Source organism: Cyprinus carpio, chromosome B4 (assembly GCF_018340385.1).
Source record: "Cyprinus carpio isolate SPL01 chromosome B4, ASM1834038v1, whole genome shotgun sequence".
Taxonomy (NCBI): Eukaryota; Metazoa; Chordata; class Actinopteri; order Cypriniformes; family Cyprinidae; genus Cyprinus; species Cyprinus carpio.
In genome coordinates this window covers 6,365,418-6,383,246 of record NC_056600.1, presented here as the reverse complement: position 1 = coordinate 6,383,246, position 17,829 = coordinate 6,365,418, and the positions used below count along the sequence as shown (strand labels likewise).

General features: G+C 35.7%; 1 protein-coding gene across 13 annotated transcripts in view; it reads right to left on the bottom strand.

Annotated features, from left to right (window-relative positions):
• Positions 1-17,829, bottom strand: part of LOC109079587 (ELKS/Rab6-interacting/CAST family member 1-like) — a 202,909-nt gene that overhangs the window by 147,145 nt on the left and 37,935 nt on the right. For all 13 annotated transcript variants that reach the window (XR_006154464.1, XM_042721740.1, XM_042721741.1 and 10 more), the window contains 4 exons: positions 17,436-17,603; positions 16,461-16,628; positions 5,269-5,406; positions 1,700-1,840 (listed from right to left, as the gene is read on the bottom strand). Coding sequence is in view for 12 of the 13 variants with exons in the window: in XM_042721740.1 (XP_042577674.1) it covers positions 1,700-1,840; positions 5,269-5,406; positions 16,461-16,628; positions 17,436-17,603 (615 nt within the window). In the remaining variant the exon portion in view is untranslated. The remainder of the gene's footprint in view (positions 1-1,699; positions 1,841-5,268; positions 5,407-16,460; positions 16,629-17,435; positions 17,604-17,829) is intronic.

Here is a 17,829-nt window from a genome sequence, read left to right as displayed (position 1 = left end):
TAAAATAAAATAAAATAAAATAAAATAAAATAGACATGAGAGTAAGTTTGGATCAACATGAGAGTAAGTAAACGATGACCAAACTTTCATTTATAGGGTCAACTATTCCGTTTATACTGACGTAAAGGCTATTGGAGAGATGCTAGACAAAATACAAGAAAGTGCGAAAGGATAGACGGCAAAAGGCAAAAAAGAAGAAAAGACAAAAAAAAGTGAACAACAGAGCAGAATTGATGACAGAAAGAGAAATGAGCAGTTGCTCTCTGGGAGGGGCCATTCCCTCACATTTAGATTCCGCCATTTATCTTCTTGTCCTACACACACACACACACACGCAGGACTGACAGTGTTGCGGGTCCAGCATGTCTGTTCTCATCACTACAGCTCCTCTGGGGTTGTGTGGACGGCTGCGAAATCAGTCTGTCTCTATCAAGCCTGAGCACCTCATCCAACATTGCAATCTAAGGAAGACGCTTCTAATGCTGCCTGGGATCCGCTTCAACCTTGTTAATCCACACCTGACACATTATAGGGGATTACTGCATTATAAATGCAAAACCGCCATCTGAACTAACATTATGAACACAAAATTGCACAAGATGTCGGCTGGACGCCCAACTCTGAGCTATTTGTTGGTCAGTTGAACATCTGTTTGCACAGTACAAAAACCTGTAACTTGACTTGCTTTCACAAATGCAAGATATAATCATACAATCATACAGAAACAATCCAGGCTAATCTTTTGCAAATATGAGCAAAGATTTCACAGAAACACCAAGCTGATTCATAAAATAATACTTTAGCATTTAATTACAGTTCTCCTGATAGCAGAGATTTAGTTTAGGAGTTTTAGGATTAATTGTGGATTTGAGTCGAGCGTACAGGCCACAATTCATGACTGCAATATTTACACCGCAAACCCAAACTTCTGTTCACAAATATGCAAACAGATTACACAAATCTGAGCGTATGCTTGCAAATTGATATAGCAGTTTAAAGCAATCGTGAACCCAAAAATGAATATTTGCTTAAAATGTACTCACCCTCAGAACATTCAAGACAGAGATAAGTTTGTTTCTTCATCAGAACAGATTTGGAGAAATGTAACATTACATCGCTTGCTCACCAAATGATCCTCTGCAGTCAATGGGTGCCATCAGAATGAGAGTCTAAACAGCTGATAAAACATAATGTTCTCAATGGACTCTAGTCCATTAATTAACGTCTTGGCAAGCAAAAAGCTGTGTGTCTGTAAGAACCAAATCCATCATAAAGATGTTTTTAACTTCAACCTGTTTCACAGTCATGTTGTGATGTTTTTATCAGCTGTTTGGACTCTCATTCTGACGGCACCCATTCACTGCAGAGGATCCATTGATGAGCAAGTGATGTAATGCTAAATTACACTAAATTTGTTCCGATGATGAAACAACTCATTTACATCATGGATGGCCTGAGGGTGAGTAACTTTCAGTAAATTCTTATTTTGGCACAACTATTCCTGTAATGGTCATCAACACTGTAATTGATGCTGTACACAAGATTTTGGTCTCTAGATATGATTTGACTAATTTTTCACCAATGTCACTACAAGGTAAAAATCATTCCAAAAACACTGTAGATTGTGAAAACACAATACAATACTGGCTTTAATAAAGCATTAGTTTGTTCATTATTTCATGCAAAATCAAGTTCTCACCTCGCGATCGGACAGCTCTCCCTGCAGTAAGCTGACTTTCTCTTTCAGCTCTTTGAGCTCTTTCTTGCTGCTCTCCAGTTCTTCGCTCTTCTCTCTCTCGTCTCTATCCCTCTGTTCCTTCAGACGCTCGATAATACGCTCCTACAAACATCACAAACAAGAAAGGACATGCTAAAAGTGTGATTTTGAAGCAGAAATTACTCACCCTTATACAGGTACGCTGTTACAAACCCATCTGACTTTCTTCTGTGGAACACAAAATTAGACATTTTGAAGAATCTTGAGCAGGTAAGCTAGTACAATAGTTGATGCAAGACCATAAGTGCATAATTAAATTTCATTTCCATTTCACCCTGTTCCTCACGCAGAGCTATCATATGGTTTTAGATGGAACGGCATGAAGCGTACATGTCATATAGGCTACTTTTATGGTGCTTTTTGGAGTCATTTAAAGGTTACAGTAACTGTGAACCATTGATATACGGAAAACAGCTGCGTGAATATTTTCAAATTTGTGTTCCATTGGATAAACACCGCCATACAGGTTTGGAATGACATGAAGTTGAGATAATAATAATATAAGTGAGTTAATAATAATATTATTGGTATAAAAATAAAAGTTATTAATAATAATAAATAAACAGAATCTAGGGTAATCATTATTACTATTATTATTATTATTATTATTATTGTCACTGTTGCTCTTAAAAAGTATAATTAATATTAAAATGGTATATACTTTAAATAAAGAAAAATTAATCCATTGTAATAAGCTATTGTATCATTATTATTGTTAATATTAATAATAATAATAATAATAATTATTATTATTATTATTATTATTATTATCTCATCTATTTAATACTAAATAAATAAATAATGGGTGAAGGGCACCTTTAAGCTTACATTGTTGGATATTTGTATCATGGAAGGTTGAACACTACAATAGTACAGTGTCTATTTTTAAGATTAAAAAAAAAAAAGTAGTACGCACAAAAAGGAAATGAAGTTTGTGGTTATTTGAGTTCCAATTTATGTAAGGGTTGTAATATTTACCCAAAAAAAGAGCAGGCCAACACCTGTCAAAGTTTAGAAAGCGCAGGCACACCAATTCCTTAATTCCCATCTTAAGCGTAACTCTGCACGGCTAGTGGAACATATCTGAATGAACACATTCGCCGTAAAATCCATTAATCTCACACACGTGTCAACTTTGGCCAGGTGTTGGAAGATTTGCCCACGTCTGCTTTCAGAAAATGGAAGTAACTTTAGTAGAAATGAGTCAGATCTGATGTGAACGGCTACTATGCCTTACTGTATGCACACTTTAATAAGGTTGCAAAAAAAGCACCTTTAATAATTCTGAGAGGAAAAAGAAACACACAGAGCAATAACGTGAGACAATAAGAGGTCTTAGGAAAGAGCGTTTTGGCGCAGCCTCGCATTCGCAGTCGATGGCCTGTGAAAGAGGATGGCTGGAATCATGGAGAGCATCAGCCTCCAGCACTTTCACACCCACGCCGGCCAAAACTCACACACCGAGCGGCCGAACCGGACAATAATAACACTGCTCTTTTTCAGGCCCGCATTGCATTTCTCACCACAAGGGCTGTATTTCACTCCCCCGAGCTGACGTTCCTGGCCGATCCTCGCTGAGCTGTGACATTAAGCATGACCGCTCATCGCCAGGCCAGCTAACTCTCGCACCGGGTTCACGACATGCATCAAACGGCATCCGAGGCGTGTGAAATGGAAAACTGCATGTGTTTAAGTAGGGAAGGACAGATACGCTCTGCAAATGTCTGTGTGATGGGAACGTGCTGCAAAAGTGCATACGTGTCCGCCAGCGTTTGAGTATGTGTGTCCGCTAAAAGAGCCAGAGCTCTCTTTTTCAATATGCAGATGGCTGACAAAGTTAATTTCCGCCCCGCGGCTGGGAGGAACAGGAGGCCCAAACCTCGGCGCGTGAGGGTATGTGAGCGAGATGATGTGGGGAACGCATAACAGCAGATCGCCGCCAAACTGCGGGCGCGTAAGACAATGCTAATAACCGCCGGGGTTAATTCATTCATATTCATGAGCTGGAGATCAGGGGGCAGGTGGGGAGGGTTTTGTTGATTCGGAGAACTGCGTCATTCTGGAAGCCTGTGACCTGAAATGTTCGGTGAACTAGTTGAAGGTGTTGGCGAAGACAATCGTACATGTGATGTGAGTTGATGAGAAGTGACGGGGATTGACCCGTGGATCTGTGCGATTGCTTGGAGGTCAATCGTAGTGTGAGAATGACTGAGTCCTTACATAAGGGTGTGTGACAGTGCAATCTTCACCGCTGTCTCACACACACACACACACACACAGCTTCTGCAACTGCAGTTCACGTCACCTGTGAAATCATGTCTCTGAAGGAGAAAACACACGTTACCTCATCCACATTTTAGTTATTAATAATAATTATAATAATAGACAACTTAATGTAATATAAATAAATTAAACAAATAATAAATAATTTACATAATTACTACTACTACAACTAATGACAATACTAATCAAACAACAAAAACAACAAAATTTAATATTAATATAATATTTACTAAAAGTATTAAATTACATTACATTAATATTACATATATTAAACACAATTATAGTTAGAAAATGCTACTATTTATACTACTACTGATAAACAACTTATTTATATAATATTTACTATAAGTGTTAGATCATACACATTAATATATACAAAATAATAATAACAATAATAATACTAATAATAACAAAGTAACAACTTAGTGTATTATTAATCAAATATTAAATATAAATAATAACTAATTTACAAAATGAACTGGTACTACTACTACTACAACAACCACTATAAATATTGATCATAATCGTAATGACAACAAATAATTAAATGCAATATTATCATAATATTTACTAATTTAATTTTATAATCAGTATTAAATCACACATATTAATTGTAGTAAGAAAATCCTATGACTATTACTATTACTACTACTAGTAGTATTGATGATAATAATAATAATAATAATAATAATAATAATAATAATAATAATAATAATAATGATGAGGATGATGATCTTGAATATATTTATGTAATGTCTACTAATAGCATTAGGTCATACATGCATATTAAGTATGGTTATTAATTGGTGTGATTAATAATAATAATAATAATAATAACAGATGTTGTTGTTGTTGTTATTATTTACTGCTCAAGATTCAAATGTCAACATTTTTGGTTAGCCCTTCCACTAGCTGCAATGCATGACAAAAATACAGTACCAGTACTTCAGTTCCATTAAATACTAAAATCAAGATTAATAAAAAGAATCAATGAATAACAATAGCAATAATATCTGTGTAACGTCAATTCAGTTTGCTAGTGTATAACTGACAGACGGCCGATTTGAACACTCCATGGGTGAGAGTCATACCAATGAAACTGTTGCTACTGTAAAACAGACAACTAGTGGACTTAACAGGGAACAACAGGACATTGATGAATTCCGGTGGCTGTACATGAATGTGTGTATGTATTCGTGGGTGTCCACCTTCTCAGCCAGGGCCTCCTCCAGCGTGGTGAGGGCCGTGTCCGTGTTTGAAGTGTCGGTCTGCAGGGATTTGACGCGCTCCTTCAGGCTGGTCATCTGCTTCTCCTTATCCTTCAGCTGCTCCTGCAGGTTCTCAATCTGCACCGAGAGGGAGAGACAGTTTTACGGCATCGAACTGATCCAGATGAAGACATATCTATTAAAGCACAATAAACAACATTTACTCACACTTAAGCTCAGAGTAGACTAAGTGAAGCCATTTTTCATGTTATTTTCAGCATATCCACTTACAGCACTCCATATGGAACAACATTAGGAACGGGGGGAGGGACGGATCGGTTAAAAACAATCTATTTTTTTTTTTTTTGCTGTTCAGCTGAAAATAAATAATGACCTCATTAGAAGCATATTCAGAACTAATTCTCTTCATAAACTTTCCTTATCTGCGTGCGCGGCTGGCGTGTGCGTGACGCCAGAGCTGATGAATGACACGGGAGAGATGGGCATTTCCACGTTTCGCTCCATTCATCATGTCCCGACAGCTCAATGAAAAGACTGACTGTTCCTGTCCACCGTTTCACATTCAATTAAACGCTGACGGATTTGATAAATAGTTGCCGTTTTTGTTTCTTTTAGCTGCTTTGAAACAACCTGCCGTTGATAGAGCCGCTCTCTGTGCAAACACATTTTATCAGCAAGCCCACCTCGACTGTTTAGAGTAAAAGTTCTTGCGCTGCACAAGATGAAGAGAAAATATAGGGTCTTTGATATGAACGTAATTGTTTTAAGACCAATTTTCTGAAATGTTGGCAGCAGAAGTTTTGTTTGCAGAAGCTAGAGCCTCACAGCCAATGAGAATGAGATTTATGTCACAAAAATAACAAACATTACTACAAAGACATCAGCAAATTGATGTACATTTAAACATTTACATTTTAAAAAGATTTTAAAAATACCATATTATATAATTATATATATACTGTATATATAAATTCATGTTTCAGGTACATACAGTACATTGTTATATTATATTATAATTGTTATTAATTCATATTCAAGAATTTTTTGAAAATAATGAAAATTACGCACTTATTTTTATTAGTTATAAACCAAAAATATAATATAAATAGTTAAAAACTACTAAAAATATTCCCTTTCTTCCATTTAAAAAATATAAATACAAATTTTTATAATTCTATTATTCATGTTTCAAGACGTTTTCAAGAAAATAATAAAAATAATGAAAGTAACTAAAGACTAAAGTACTTTTAAACCATAATAAACCACATACAGCATATATTATATTATTTTTCATTTAATTAAATTCTTACTATTATTAATTACTCATGTTTCAGACATTTGAAAATCACTAAAAAGAATGAAAAACACAATATTTTTCAGCTATCAAAAATACTAAAAAGTAAAATAAGTAGACCAAGAATATTTCCTTTCTTCCATTAAAAAATATATTTTTCTACATCATTTATATAAAATACTTACTACATTACTATAACTATATATTTTGTCTTTTAATTATTATTCACGTAAGACATCTGAAAATTACTGGAAATGAAATTATTATATTTTTTTTAATTATTAAAACTATATAAATACATTTATTATAAACCAAACAAAATTAACAGACTAAAAATCTTTCCTTTGGCCACATATCTCACATCTTTTCTCCCTTTGTAGTTTGTTTTCATGCAATTTCAAGTCTTTAAGTGCCTTAACGATTTTTAAAAGCTTTTTTTATTCAGTTTCCGGAAAAGAGCAAGAGAAAACTGTAACAGCAGAGTAATCTGGTTTCTGACCCGACCGCTGAGAGAGATAAAGCCGTGTCGACTTATGAATTTAATTAAAAGGGTGAATGTTTTGGCAAAAGTGATTACAAGGATAACAAATGCAGGCAGAGGGGAAAAGTGAGAAGAAACCCTATAATGAATTTGCCCTGGTTCAAAAAAACGACCGTTGTTGCTCGAATAATAAAAAGTATGGCAGGGTTTGTTGTTTTAAATAATTTCAGACATGTTTGGACAGATGTCGGGGTTAGTCTCAGCTAGTTTTAAGCGAAAAGTTGAGTGAGGAAAAAAGTTGTGCTGATTGGTCCTACAGCATGGAATTGTGGGAAATTTTTTGTGGACCAAAAGCAAAAACAACAGTGCATGCCCAATACGAATGCTTAAACACCTCCAGCCCTTCATTAATCAAAAACACACAGCTGACAGCTCCACCTGTCCGGCGACACACACATTCACACACACTTCACCTCCTTCCCTTTGATATCGTCTGCGGTCGCCCATGAAACCTGGTTGTGTAACGCAACCTGATTACGCTCCTCTGCCCCATTACCCAGCATCCCCCAGAGTACCCTATGTAGCTTTGGCCGGTGCACACTATACGCTCATGAATATTTCATAGCGCTTGTATTATGCATGTGCACAGTCATATGATAACAGCAATTATATTTCGGAAAACAATCAGCGCATTGAGAGGAAAACTGCAATCCTATGTAGAGCTACTGGAGGAAAAATGCCTTCATCTTCCTCGTAAAGGGACGCTGGACATTCAGATCTAGATTATGGGGATCCATGTCAAGCCAAATGATGATTACGTTCAAATAGGAGGCTATTAGACAAAAAAAAATGCCCATGTTGGGATTCTCGGAGAAGCTTTAAACTGGAATTCAATGACGTGGTATCTAAAATTGAGGGAAGAACAGACTGTAGATGGACACACACACTCCCAAAAGCTCTACTGCCCTGTTTCTGGTTTCATCTGAGAGTGTGTGAGTGGATGAAAGACAAGACGAGACAAAAAGAGCAGCCTCCCGTCAGAGAGATCCAAACGCATGGAGACTTAAAGGGATTTGTGTGTGTGCGTGTGTGTGAGCATGTGTGTGAGAGAGAGTGAGAGAGAGGGAGGGGGTTGTCTGAATTATTAAATAGTGTTTTGTTTCACTTAGTGATCTGCTGCTTGTCAGTGTGGTGTGAGCTCTGGAAACAGACAGAGAGGCACACGACACACAACAAGACAACAGACGCAGACACACACACACACACGCACAGAGTGAAAGAATTTGAGCGTTTACAGCGGGTTGCATCAGAATTGTATGCAATGTGCAAGCCGAACAAAACATGTCAAACCCACAGAGCGGAGCGATGGGAAGGAGAGATCATTTCTGCAGATTTTCGGCAGATGGGTATTAAGAAGGTTATACTGTATGTATAAGAGAAACTGTTTGCTGGATGTTTCCAGAGCTTTTTGGTAGAAGGGAATACTTCACAGTGTTATTTTAGTATGATTTTGATAGTATTACAGTTTTTATTAACAATGTAAACATTTTCTTTTTAATTTTAGATGAAGTTTTAGTAATTTGTGTTTTTGTCATAGTCAGTGGTGTATACATACATACAGTACACACACACAAACATTACACACACACATATACATATACATACATATATATATATATATATATATATATATATATATATATATATATATATATATATATATATATATATATATATATATATATATATATAGCTGAAATATTTTATTTCAAGTAACAATTTTTTTTAAGGCTTTAATTTCAGTTTTTGGTTTTAATGGTCAAACAGCATTCTGAAATGGCCTTTTTTTGCATAAAGAACACTATATACTAAAACATTTATTATTGAAGTACAATGTTTAAGAAAATACTATTATAGTCTTTTTACCACTTATGTCCAATTAAATGTTGTTGTTTTTTTTACAATTTTCACTCTTGCTAATACGTTTCACAAACAATTGCAATAAATAAATATGTAAATAGACAAGTAGAAAGATGGTATTTTCTTGTAAAACGTACTCCAGTAATCTTTTATTTACAGCTTTTGAACAGTAGAGTCTCTTAAACCACTCTGCAGTCTCTTTTTGCTCAAATAAGAAAATTATTTCAGCTCAAATCAATCTTTCATGTTCATTTATTTATTTATTTGTTTATAAATAAATAAGTAGCCAATTTGCATAAGGGTCCTGATCCACCTGTCAGGATTTATTTAGCAACACACACGTGAATCCCGTGTCATTTGCGAGAGGTTTGTTGAAGCGGAATGGGTGGCGTCGAACACACACACTGCTCAGTAATGCAAATGAGTGTGAGGAGTTTGGCACCTGAGTGGGTGAGACCTGACAGGTAAGTGGCACGACGCCAGTCTTTGTGTCTGCAAGCTCCCACACAGAAAGAGATTTTCCTTAATTTTCAAAATTGTCAAAATGTATATTCCAGCTTTGATCACCATATGTTAGGGGTGGCACTAAACTAGTCGATTAGTTCTGGCAGTAGTCGACGTGCCAGGGCTGTGTCGACTAGTTATGGATCACATGACTTTAGCTGCACTCGTTTGATACAAAGTGACAGCAGGAGGAAAATTCCACTGTGTGACTGTGAGTCATTAGTTTTATATAATAAATTGCAACGGACACATTTATTTGGATTTACTCAAAAGTTCAAGGTGGTCGGAGTTTTACTGCTTGTAGTAAAAGCGCTTTAAAGTGCATGAATTCACAGAAGTGATTTCTCTGAGGAAGCTTTACTGTTGGACTACATCTCTAAATGCATCGCTTTTAAAGCAAACCCACTTCAAACAGTAAAGCTAAAACATAAAACTATAAGTAAATATGTTAATTGCAATTACTGTAACCTAATTTATTATTATCATTATTATTATTTATTTGTTTGTTTGTTTGTTTTACTAGATATGAACAATGGCATTCAAAAATAATATTTACTAAGAATAAGGGACAATTTTTTTTCTGATTCAAATTAATACCTTTATTGAGCAAGGACACATTAAATTGAGAATATTTAATGTTACAACAGACACACATAACAGAGTTTTTTTTTTTTTTTTAAAATTTGTTTTATTTGATTGATGAAAATTGTAAATGTTAAAATATTGGTTTTATTTTAATGTTTTAGCAAAGCAGAAAATCAGCATATTAGAATGATTTCTGAAGTATTGAGGCTGAAAATTCAGCTTTACATCACAGGAATAAATTAACATGTATAAAAAAAGAAAATAATTATTTTAAATAGTAATATTATTTCATAATATTACTCTCTTTTTTTACAGTTTACATTTTACAGTGAACTATTATTTTTGCACAACAGTAAATAAGGGGCCAGTTACTGCAATAAATAAATAAAATCGCAATGTATTTTAGTAGCATTAAAATGTTTAGATTTTATTGCAACAACTTGCACTATTTTATTTGCATTTATTTTGCATTGTCTCCATGCGTTTGAACACATTGAAGTATTTAAAATTGAAAAGTCTGAGTATGAAAGAGACAGAGGAGGAAGTGCCGATTAATTAGAAACTTCTGTAGAACTTCTTTCCCCCAATTAAATCGAAAGCAGAGTGGATTTTTTTTCTCTCTCTCTCTATCAGACTGTTAAGGGCTTAAGACTCTCGGCCTTTTGATGTGGGGTTTATCATTATTTTAACACAAGGCACTTATTAGCATGCACCCTCTTAAAGCTCTGCTCTCTCTGTCTGTGTGTGTCTCTCTCTCTTGACTGAAGGACGGTAACAAACAATGTAAGAGGCTCTTTTCTCAGCAAGAAGATCACAACTCAGGCCCGACACGCTCTGTTTAAGAGGCTTTCCTTGTGGTGCTAAGCCTGTTAGCCTTCTTCAACCCCTTAGCCGTCGAAAAGAAGAGGTGGGGGAAAAGCACACAGTCGTTCTGCGTTCTGAACCAGCCTTTAAAAGTGTAGCAAATCGGAAGCTCTTCATCCACACGGGGTGGTTGTGGGGTCAGTGAATGTTCAGGGTTTAGCCCAAACCCTCTGTGAATTCACATGGGGACATCCTTAGATGAAATACTGGAATACAATACACTTCATAATACACGCTGAAACGTTACATGTGCGGTGAGTCATTGTTAATGAATTAAAACTCTCAATTCTACTGGCGCAAAAACTAAAAATGTGGTTTCAGCCGATCACAAACCGCTGTATGGATTTTAAATCACTGCTGTTAAAATAAAACAACAATGATGACTCTTTTGGTTTGCTGTAGATTACTGTTTCAAAAGTTTAGGGTTAGTAAGAAAAAAGCTGCATGTGTGTACAAAAATACAGAAAATGTTTTAAATTTTAAATTTACAATAACAATTTTGAGTTTTAATATATTTGTTATATTTTTAATATATTTAATGAAAATATTTTACAACTATAAAATATATATTTTTTTATTTAATATATTTTAATTTGAATATCATTTTCAGCAGCCATTACTTCATTCTTCAGTGTCAAAGAATGAAGTAATGAAAGAACTCAAGAACCATTTCATTATCATCACCAATGTTGAAAATAGTTTAATATTTTTGTGGAAACCATGAAACTTATTTTAAGGATTCTTTGATGAACAGTAACTTCAAAATAACAGGATTTATTTGAAACACAATTCCTTTATAATATTATAAACGTCTTAAACTGTCACCTTAGATCACTTTAATGCATCCTTGCTGAATAATAGTATTAATTTCTTTCAAAATATAAAATCATACTGACCCCAAACATTTGAACGGCAGTGCAGTCCAACGCACATTGAACTTTGATGACAGTTTTATGTCGTCAAAGTGTCAAGTTTGTTCAGAAGTTAGCAGGCTGTTACTTCTAAGAAAAATATAGTTGCTGGATTTGCTAAAAGTTCATGAGGTTCATGAAATTGTGTCTCAATAAAAGAGTTTTGCAAGAACCTCAATGTCCCGGATTGCGTTTCGAAAGTTTGCAGACAAATTCCTTGAGCAATGCTAAATATTGGGTGTTTATTACATCTGGATAGAGTGAAACTCTGACCACAGAGTCAACAAACAGGTTTCATTTCTTTGGTGTCCTCTGAAGAACAGTATTCATGTGCTGTAATTTAAACATTTTGTTTCAAAATAAGATGCAGATAGCCTTATTTGTACTAACCGCAACCCTAATTGGATTTAATAATGCTAAAAATCCCCAGACATGGTAAAAAAAGGACATTTCATCCACAAGACAAAGTGTTTCTGGCCACCCTCTCATGCCAAAGAGAGCTGCTCTCCATCAAGACGTTCGACTGGAGTTTACATACTTGAGCGGGTTCTGCTGAACTGCGTCTTGTATTCCGCCCTCCTCGCATTAACAAATGTTATTTTCTGCAGCCTGTCCTGCAGTGAACTTGTGAAAGAATTCCCATCCAAACCGCTGTTTTCAATATTTAGTCCGGCCGCTTCCACTGCGGATCTGTCTGCCACCTTATCTGACAGTTGCAAATTAAATTATCTTTATTTTCCAGGCTGTTAAAGGGTAAGTGTTCAGTTAAACACAAAACACTGAATATAAACAAAGAAGGAAAAGAGCGGGCCGAGTCTATAGGCTGCCGCTGGAAGAGGTGTTTTGCTCCGTTTGGCACGCACTCGCTCACATACGCGCAGGCAAACGGTGCCACTGAGAAGGCAGAGAGCTTCGCACTGGGAAAACAATTACAAAGCCAAACAGCTCCGAGAGGGAGAAAAAAATGATGTTCAGACATTAAAGGAGAGTGCGAGAAAAAAGTAACCAGCCCAAGCTAGGCCTCCTCTGAGAACGAATGCATACTTCACAGGACACTGTGTATCTATTCATTTACTCACTTATACACACAGACACACACCGTCTAGCAAAGCTCCTTTTTGAACGTGCAAATGTAACAGTGCTAAGTGTTGTTTGAAAAAACTAAACAGCGTAGCTTATTTAGAGGCCATATTCTACACGTCTGGAGCATTTAATTTTTCTTAAGTCTGCTTGTAATGTTATTCAAGGTTTTTAACATCAAAAACAGACAGAATTTTGTTTTTTACTAACCCTTGGAATTAAACAGGCACTCTTTGCTACTTTGGCTACATCCGAAATTGAATCATTACTATATAGTAGGCGAGAAACATTGGATGCAGCCTTTATCTTGCAGAATTCTATATGCAAATGAGTTCTGCTATGATTGGCTGACATCTTAAGCAGTGCAAAAAATTTATTTATCAAGACAGGGCAAGTTTCTAATTAATGAATTTGCTGTCTTTTATAAATGTGGGAAGTCTTATGTTAATGAGCTGATGGTTGGGATGCCAAAATAATGTTTATTTCTTTATCGCACATTTCCATAAACAGTCTAGGCGACCTGAGGAGGAAGTTTAGTCTAAAATGTTAAAATGTATCAACATCATAAATGTTAGAGATAGTTCACCCAAAAATGAAAATTGTGTCATTTACTCACCACCATGTTATTCTAAACATGTATGAACTTCTTTTCTCTGTTGAACATAAAATATTTTGAAGAATGTTGGTAACCAAACAATTGCTGATAGCCATTGACTTCATAAGGGGGGAAAAAACACTATTGAAGTAAATGGCTACCGTCAAGTGTTTGGGTACCAACTTTCTTCTAAATATCTTCTTTTGTGTTCAACAGAAGAAAGAAGTTCATACGGGTTTGCAACAACTTGAGGGTGAGTAAATGATGACAATTTTCATTTTTGGGTGAACTATCGCTAACATTTATTATGTTGATACATTTTAACATTTAACACTAAACTTCCTCCTTCAGGTCGCCTAGACTGTTTATGGAAATGTAGTTGGAAAGTAGGTGATTCAGAAATAAACATGATTTTGGCATCACAACCACCAGGATTTTTTGCACTGCTTAAGATGTCAGCCGATCATAGCAGAGCTCATTTGCATATAGAATTCTGCAAGATAAAAGCTTCGTCATTACGAATTCTAACTTACGATTGGATGCTCTACTGTTCCGGTCTCCATAGGAACCCATTTAAATAATACCCATCTGTTTGTAATGTAGCTAACGTCTGCAACTTTGTGTAATCTACACACTCATTAAACTTTGAGGAGTGAGGCACTGAAAAAATGACGGACACGCTGTAAAGTGATGGCGCTATGGAGCCATGTGGTTTTAAAAACATTTGAATAAGTTTAACATTAGATTATCAGCTCGGAATATACGCTAATTTGACTAGAAACACTGGAGATCGGAAATGCAAAGCATCCTTCCGGTTAAGAGTCAGGCATGACTTCTGCATTCAGGAAAAACATCTAGAAGAATTCCACAACATAAAGATGTTTAAAAATGCTAAATGACATATATGTTCTAGTTTTTCCTCACTGGATGTAATGCTGCATGTACAGTTTCTCGTTTTCTCGTGTTTGACCTGTGCGTTGAATGGTGTCCTGTTGAGAAGCCCCATGCATACCTTCATAGCACGGTCTCAATGTGTTTTGGCCATTAGGAACAACTCTGGGGCAATACAGAGTGGCTCAGGCACTATAATGGAAACTAAATGTTTCTCTTTCTGTGGCTTGGGAGAGCATTTGGCTTTAAAAAAAAGTTCATCGTGCCCCTGATGACTCCGAGAGGCTTTCAGACTCAAACTGTGAAGAGAAGCAAAGCGGTTGAGACAAACAGAGAAAAAAAATAGACAAAAAAAAAGAAACAAAAACAATAACGGGAAAAAAGACAACGATTAGAGAGTGTCAGGTCTTCATATCTGAAACACTACTAAATTAAATTAGTTTTTTTTTTCCAAAACAGAATGTATGTAAGCACAGTTTTATCACTGTAAACTGCTTATATGCGCTTTTCTTAAAAAAAATGTACTTTAATAAGACAATTTACAATTTAAGTTTTTTCTAAATGTAACTTATTATTTAAAAAATTATAATTAAATTAAAAGTTCACAAAATTAACTTACATTTTTTTATTATGAATATAACAATAACAAAAAAAAGAAACGTGCAAAAAAACAATAATTTGACATTAAAGTGGTATCATTAAGTCTGTTTTTAGAAAAAAGTTATTTACAATCTTTAAAGGTCTTTCAGGGTAAACAGGAAGTATGCAAGCACTGTTTTATAACTATAATCTGTTTATATGTGATGTAAATACAGCTTTCTTATTTTTAACACAATTCACTTTAATAAAACATGGAATATACAAAAGAATTTGTTTAAAATTCACAAAAGCCTTAAAATACTATATACATTTAGGATCGATATCCTAAAGTCTATATTAGAGAAAAAGAAAAAGAAAAAGAAAAAACGTTCACAATTTACAACCTTAAAAGGTCTTCCAAGGTAACGATTATCAGTCAACAGCCACTTCCTGTAAACAAGGAGCGTAATTCAAAGAGGTAGAGCTTTTAGCCATTCAAGCAAACATACTTGAGTTGTACTTTATAGCAAATAATCCATGTGCTTTTTTGGGAAACTTGGTTGTAAAATAACATATGACATAAGTTACAGCGATCTTAGGAGCATGATTTGCAACATTATCCTTGGAATGTCCATTAGAGAGATACACAACTTCCTGTTTTCCTAATAAAGGTGAGCTCACGGTGGGTTCTCTGCACTCAGACTATCCCTAACTCAAGATTAATGAGCCTGCAGACGGGGGGCTTGTTTGATCTCAGCGCAGAAGAACTGAAACTGATAGTCGGATGTGACCGCCGAAGCATTGCCTCATGGGACGACCAGCTACAGACAACCCGTATGGAAACAGCCTCTGACAAACTCAAAGAGTACGGTACGACGAGCTCGAAACATGTCAGCGATAGTTTGGACCTGGCACCGTTTGAGTGCAGATTTCTGTCAAAGATTGTATATTGTGAAATGAAGTTCAAAGCTGCACACTAGATATCGACGATGAAAAGCGATGTCGGCGGGAACGGCGAAACCTACGGCTTCCTGTATATCTGACGTGGGTTCGAGGCAGAAGCAAACAGCTGTTGCATGGATATGAAAGATGCAGAACAGACGTATAAACCTTGGCGCCCGCTGTTAGCCTGAGTTAACGGCCTGTGTGTGTCATTTCTGAGAACAGGAGACTCCGTCGCCATCACAAACACAACTTTTCCCTACTTTTAGAAATCCTAAATTTAAACAAAGGGATATTTGGTGAGGCTGGTCTCAAGCATTTCACCAGAGCACGTCAAATGTGGCCTAACAGTGCCATCTATGTTCAAGAGGAGAAAATGACGGCCTTTTGTAGGGCGCAATGCTGTTTACAAATGCATACACTGCCGCAATGCAAAAGTTTGTTTTGACCACAATGTTTTATTTCCTACCGAGAGTGATTCAATTTTAAGCAACAAACAATTTTGCTGCGGTGTCTATCATTTACCTTCTTCTGAAGCACATTGACCTTGCGTTCCTTGACGTCAAGCATGTCTTTAAGATCGTGAATTTCTCCGTTCAGGGTGCCCTTCTCCTCTGACATTTCCTGAATCTGCTTGCTCTTTTTATTAAGTGTAGCCTCCTTCTCCTCCAGACGTAAACGCAGAGCATCGACCTGAAATACACAGGCACAAAGCACAAAACCACAAAGCATGAACTGACACTTATTGTACATTAAAACACTATTATCCATTACAATGTACAGGAACCCAGTAATACTTGGCCAGTCAGGGCACATTAACCATCAGCTAAACTCCTTGAATCACATGCTGGCATTGTTAATACTGGATTATGATAAAAAAAACTGCGATGATAGACTAACAACAGAATTAAAAGCACACACAAAGAAGCCATTCATGCTCATACAATTTCACAACAGCCAAATAACATGTTTGATACAACAGTGCGCCCTAATGGTCAAGCAGGGGAATACATAAAATACAATAACTTTTCATCAACACAAAAGACAAAAAGAAAGGAAATTTCTATCAATTATAATAAATGGAATATAAAGCTTGTGAATAATTTATATATTTAGAATATAAAATACATAAATTGTATCTTATTACATTCTTTATGGTGGTGTGTTTATTTTTTAAAAACTAGTATTTTTGTATTTTAAGTACCGCTAATTAATTAATTGGTGTGTTTGATGATCACATACATATTTTTACGCCTTGCAAACTTAAACTTTTTTGCTAAGAATTAATCTTATTTTTATGAATTTGGCTTAATTAATGCTTCCAGTTTCTTCCCAGTCTTTTTAAGTAATTTTTTAAAAGATTTCTTTATTTAGATCAATTTGTTGATTCTGTGAACCAGTTTAACCAATTCATGCAATGAATAAACTTAAAAAAGAACAATTAAATCAAACATGACAGTAGCTTGCACAAGAAAAACTGATATTCACGATAACTCTTACCTCAGTCTGCAGGATGGCAGCACGCTGTTCTTTGGCAGTGAGAGACTCTTTGAGTACATCGATGTGCTGTTTGCTGTCAGAAAACTGATTGGTGAGCATCTCCAGTTTAGTTTGCAGACCCAAGAGCTCAGTGTCCTTCCTGGAGAGATCCTGCTTCACTTGGTCAATCTGTGCAAGACAAACACTTGGTCTAAGTATGTGGAAAACTCAAACTGTCTTTCAAACCAGACCTCGAAGCTCTGGTCAAATCTCAAACACAATCGCCCCGAAAAAGCCTTTGCAGATTGTAAATGCAGCAATGTTTCACTTTAAAATCATAAAACAGAATGACATCTGCAATGACAGGTCTGATGTTGGAGTTTTACCCTGTTTTAAGGTAATCTAAACACATATT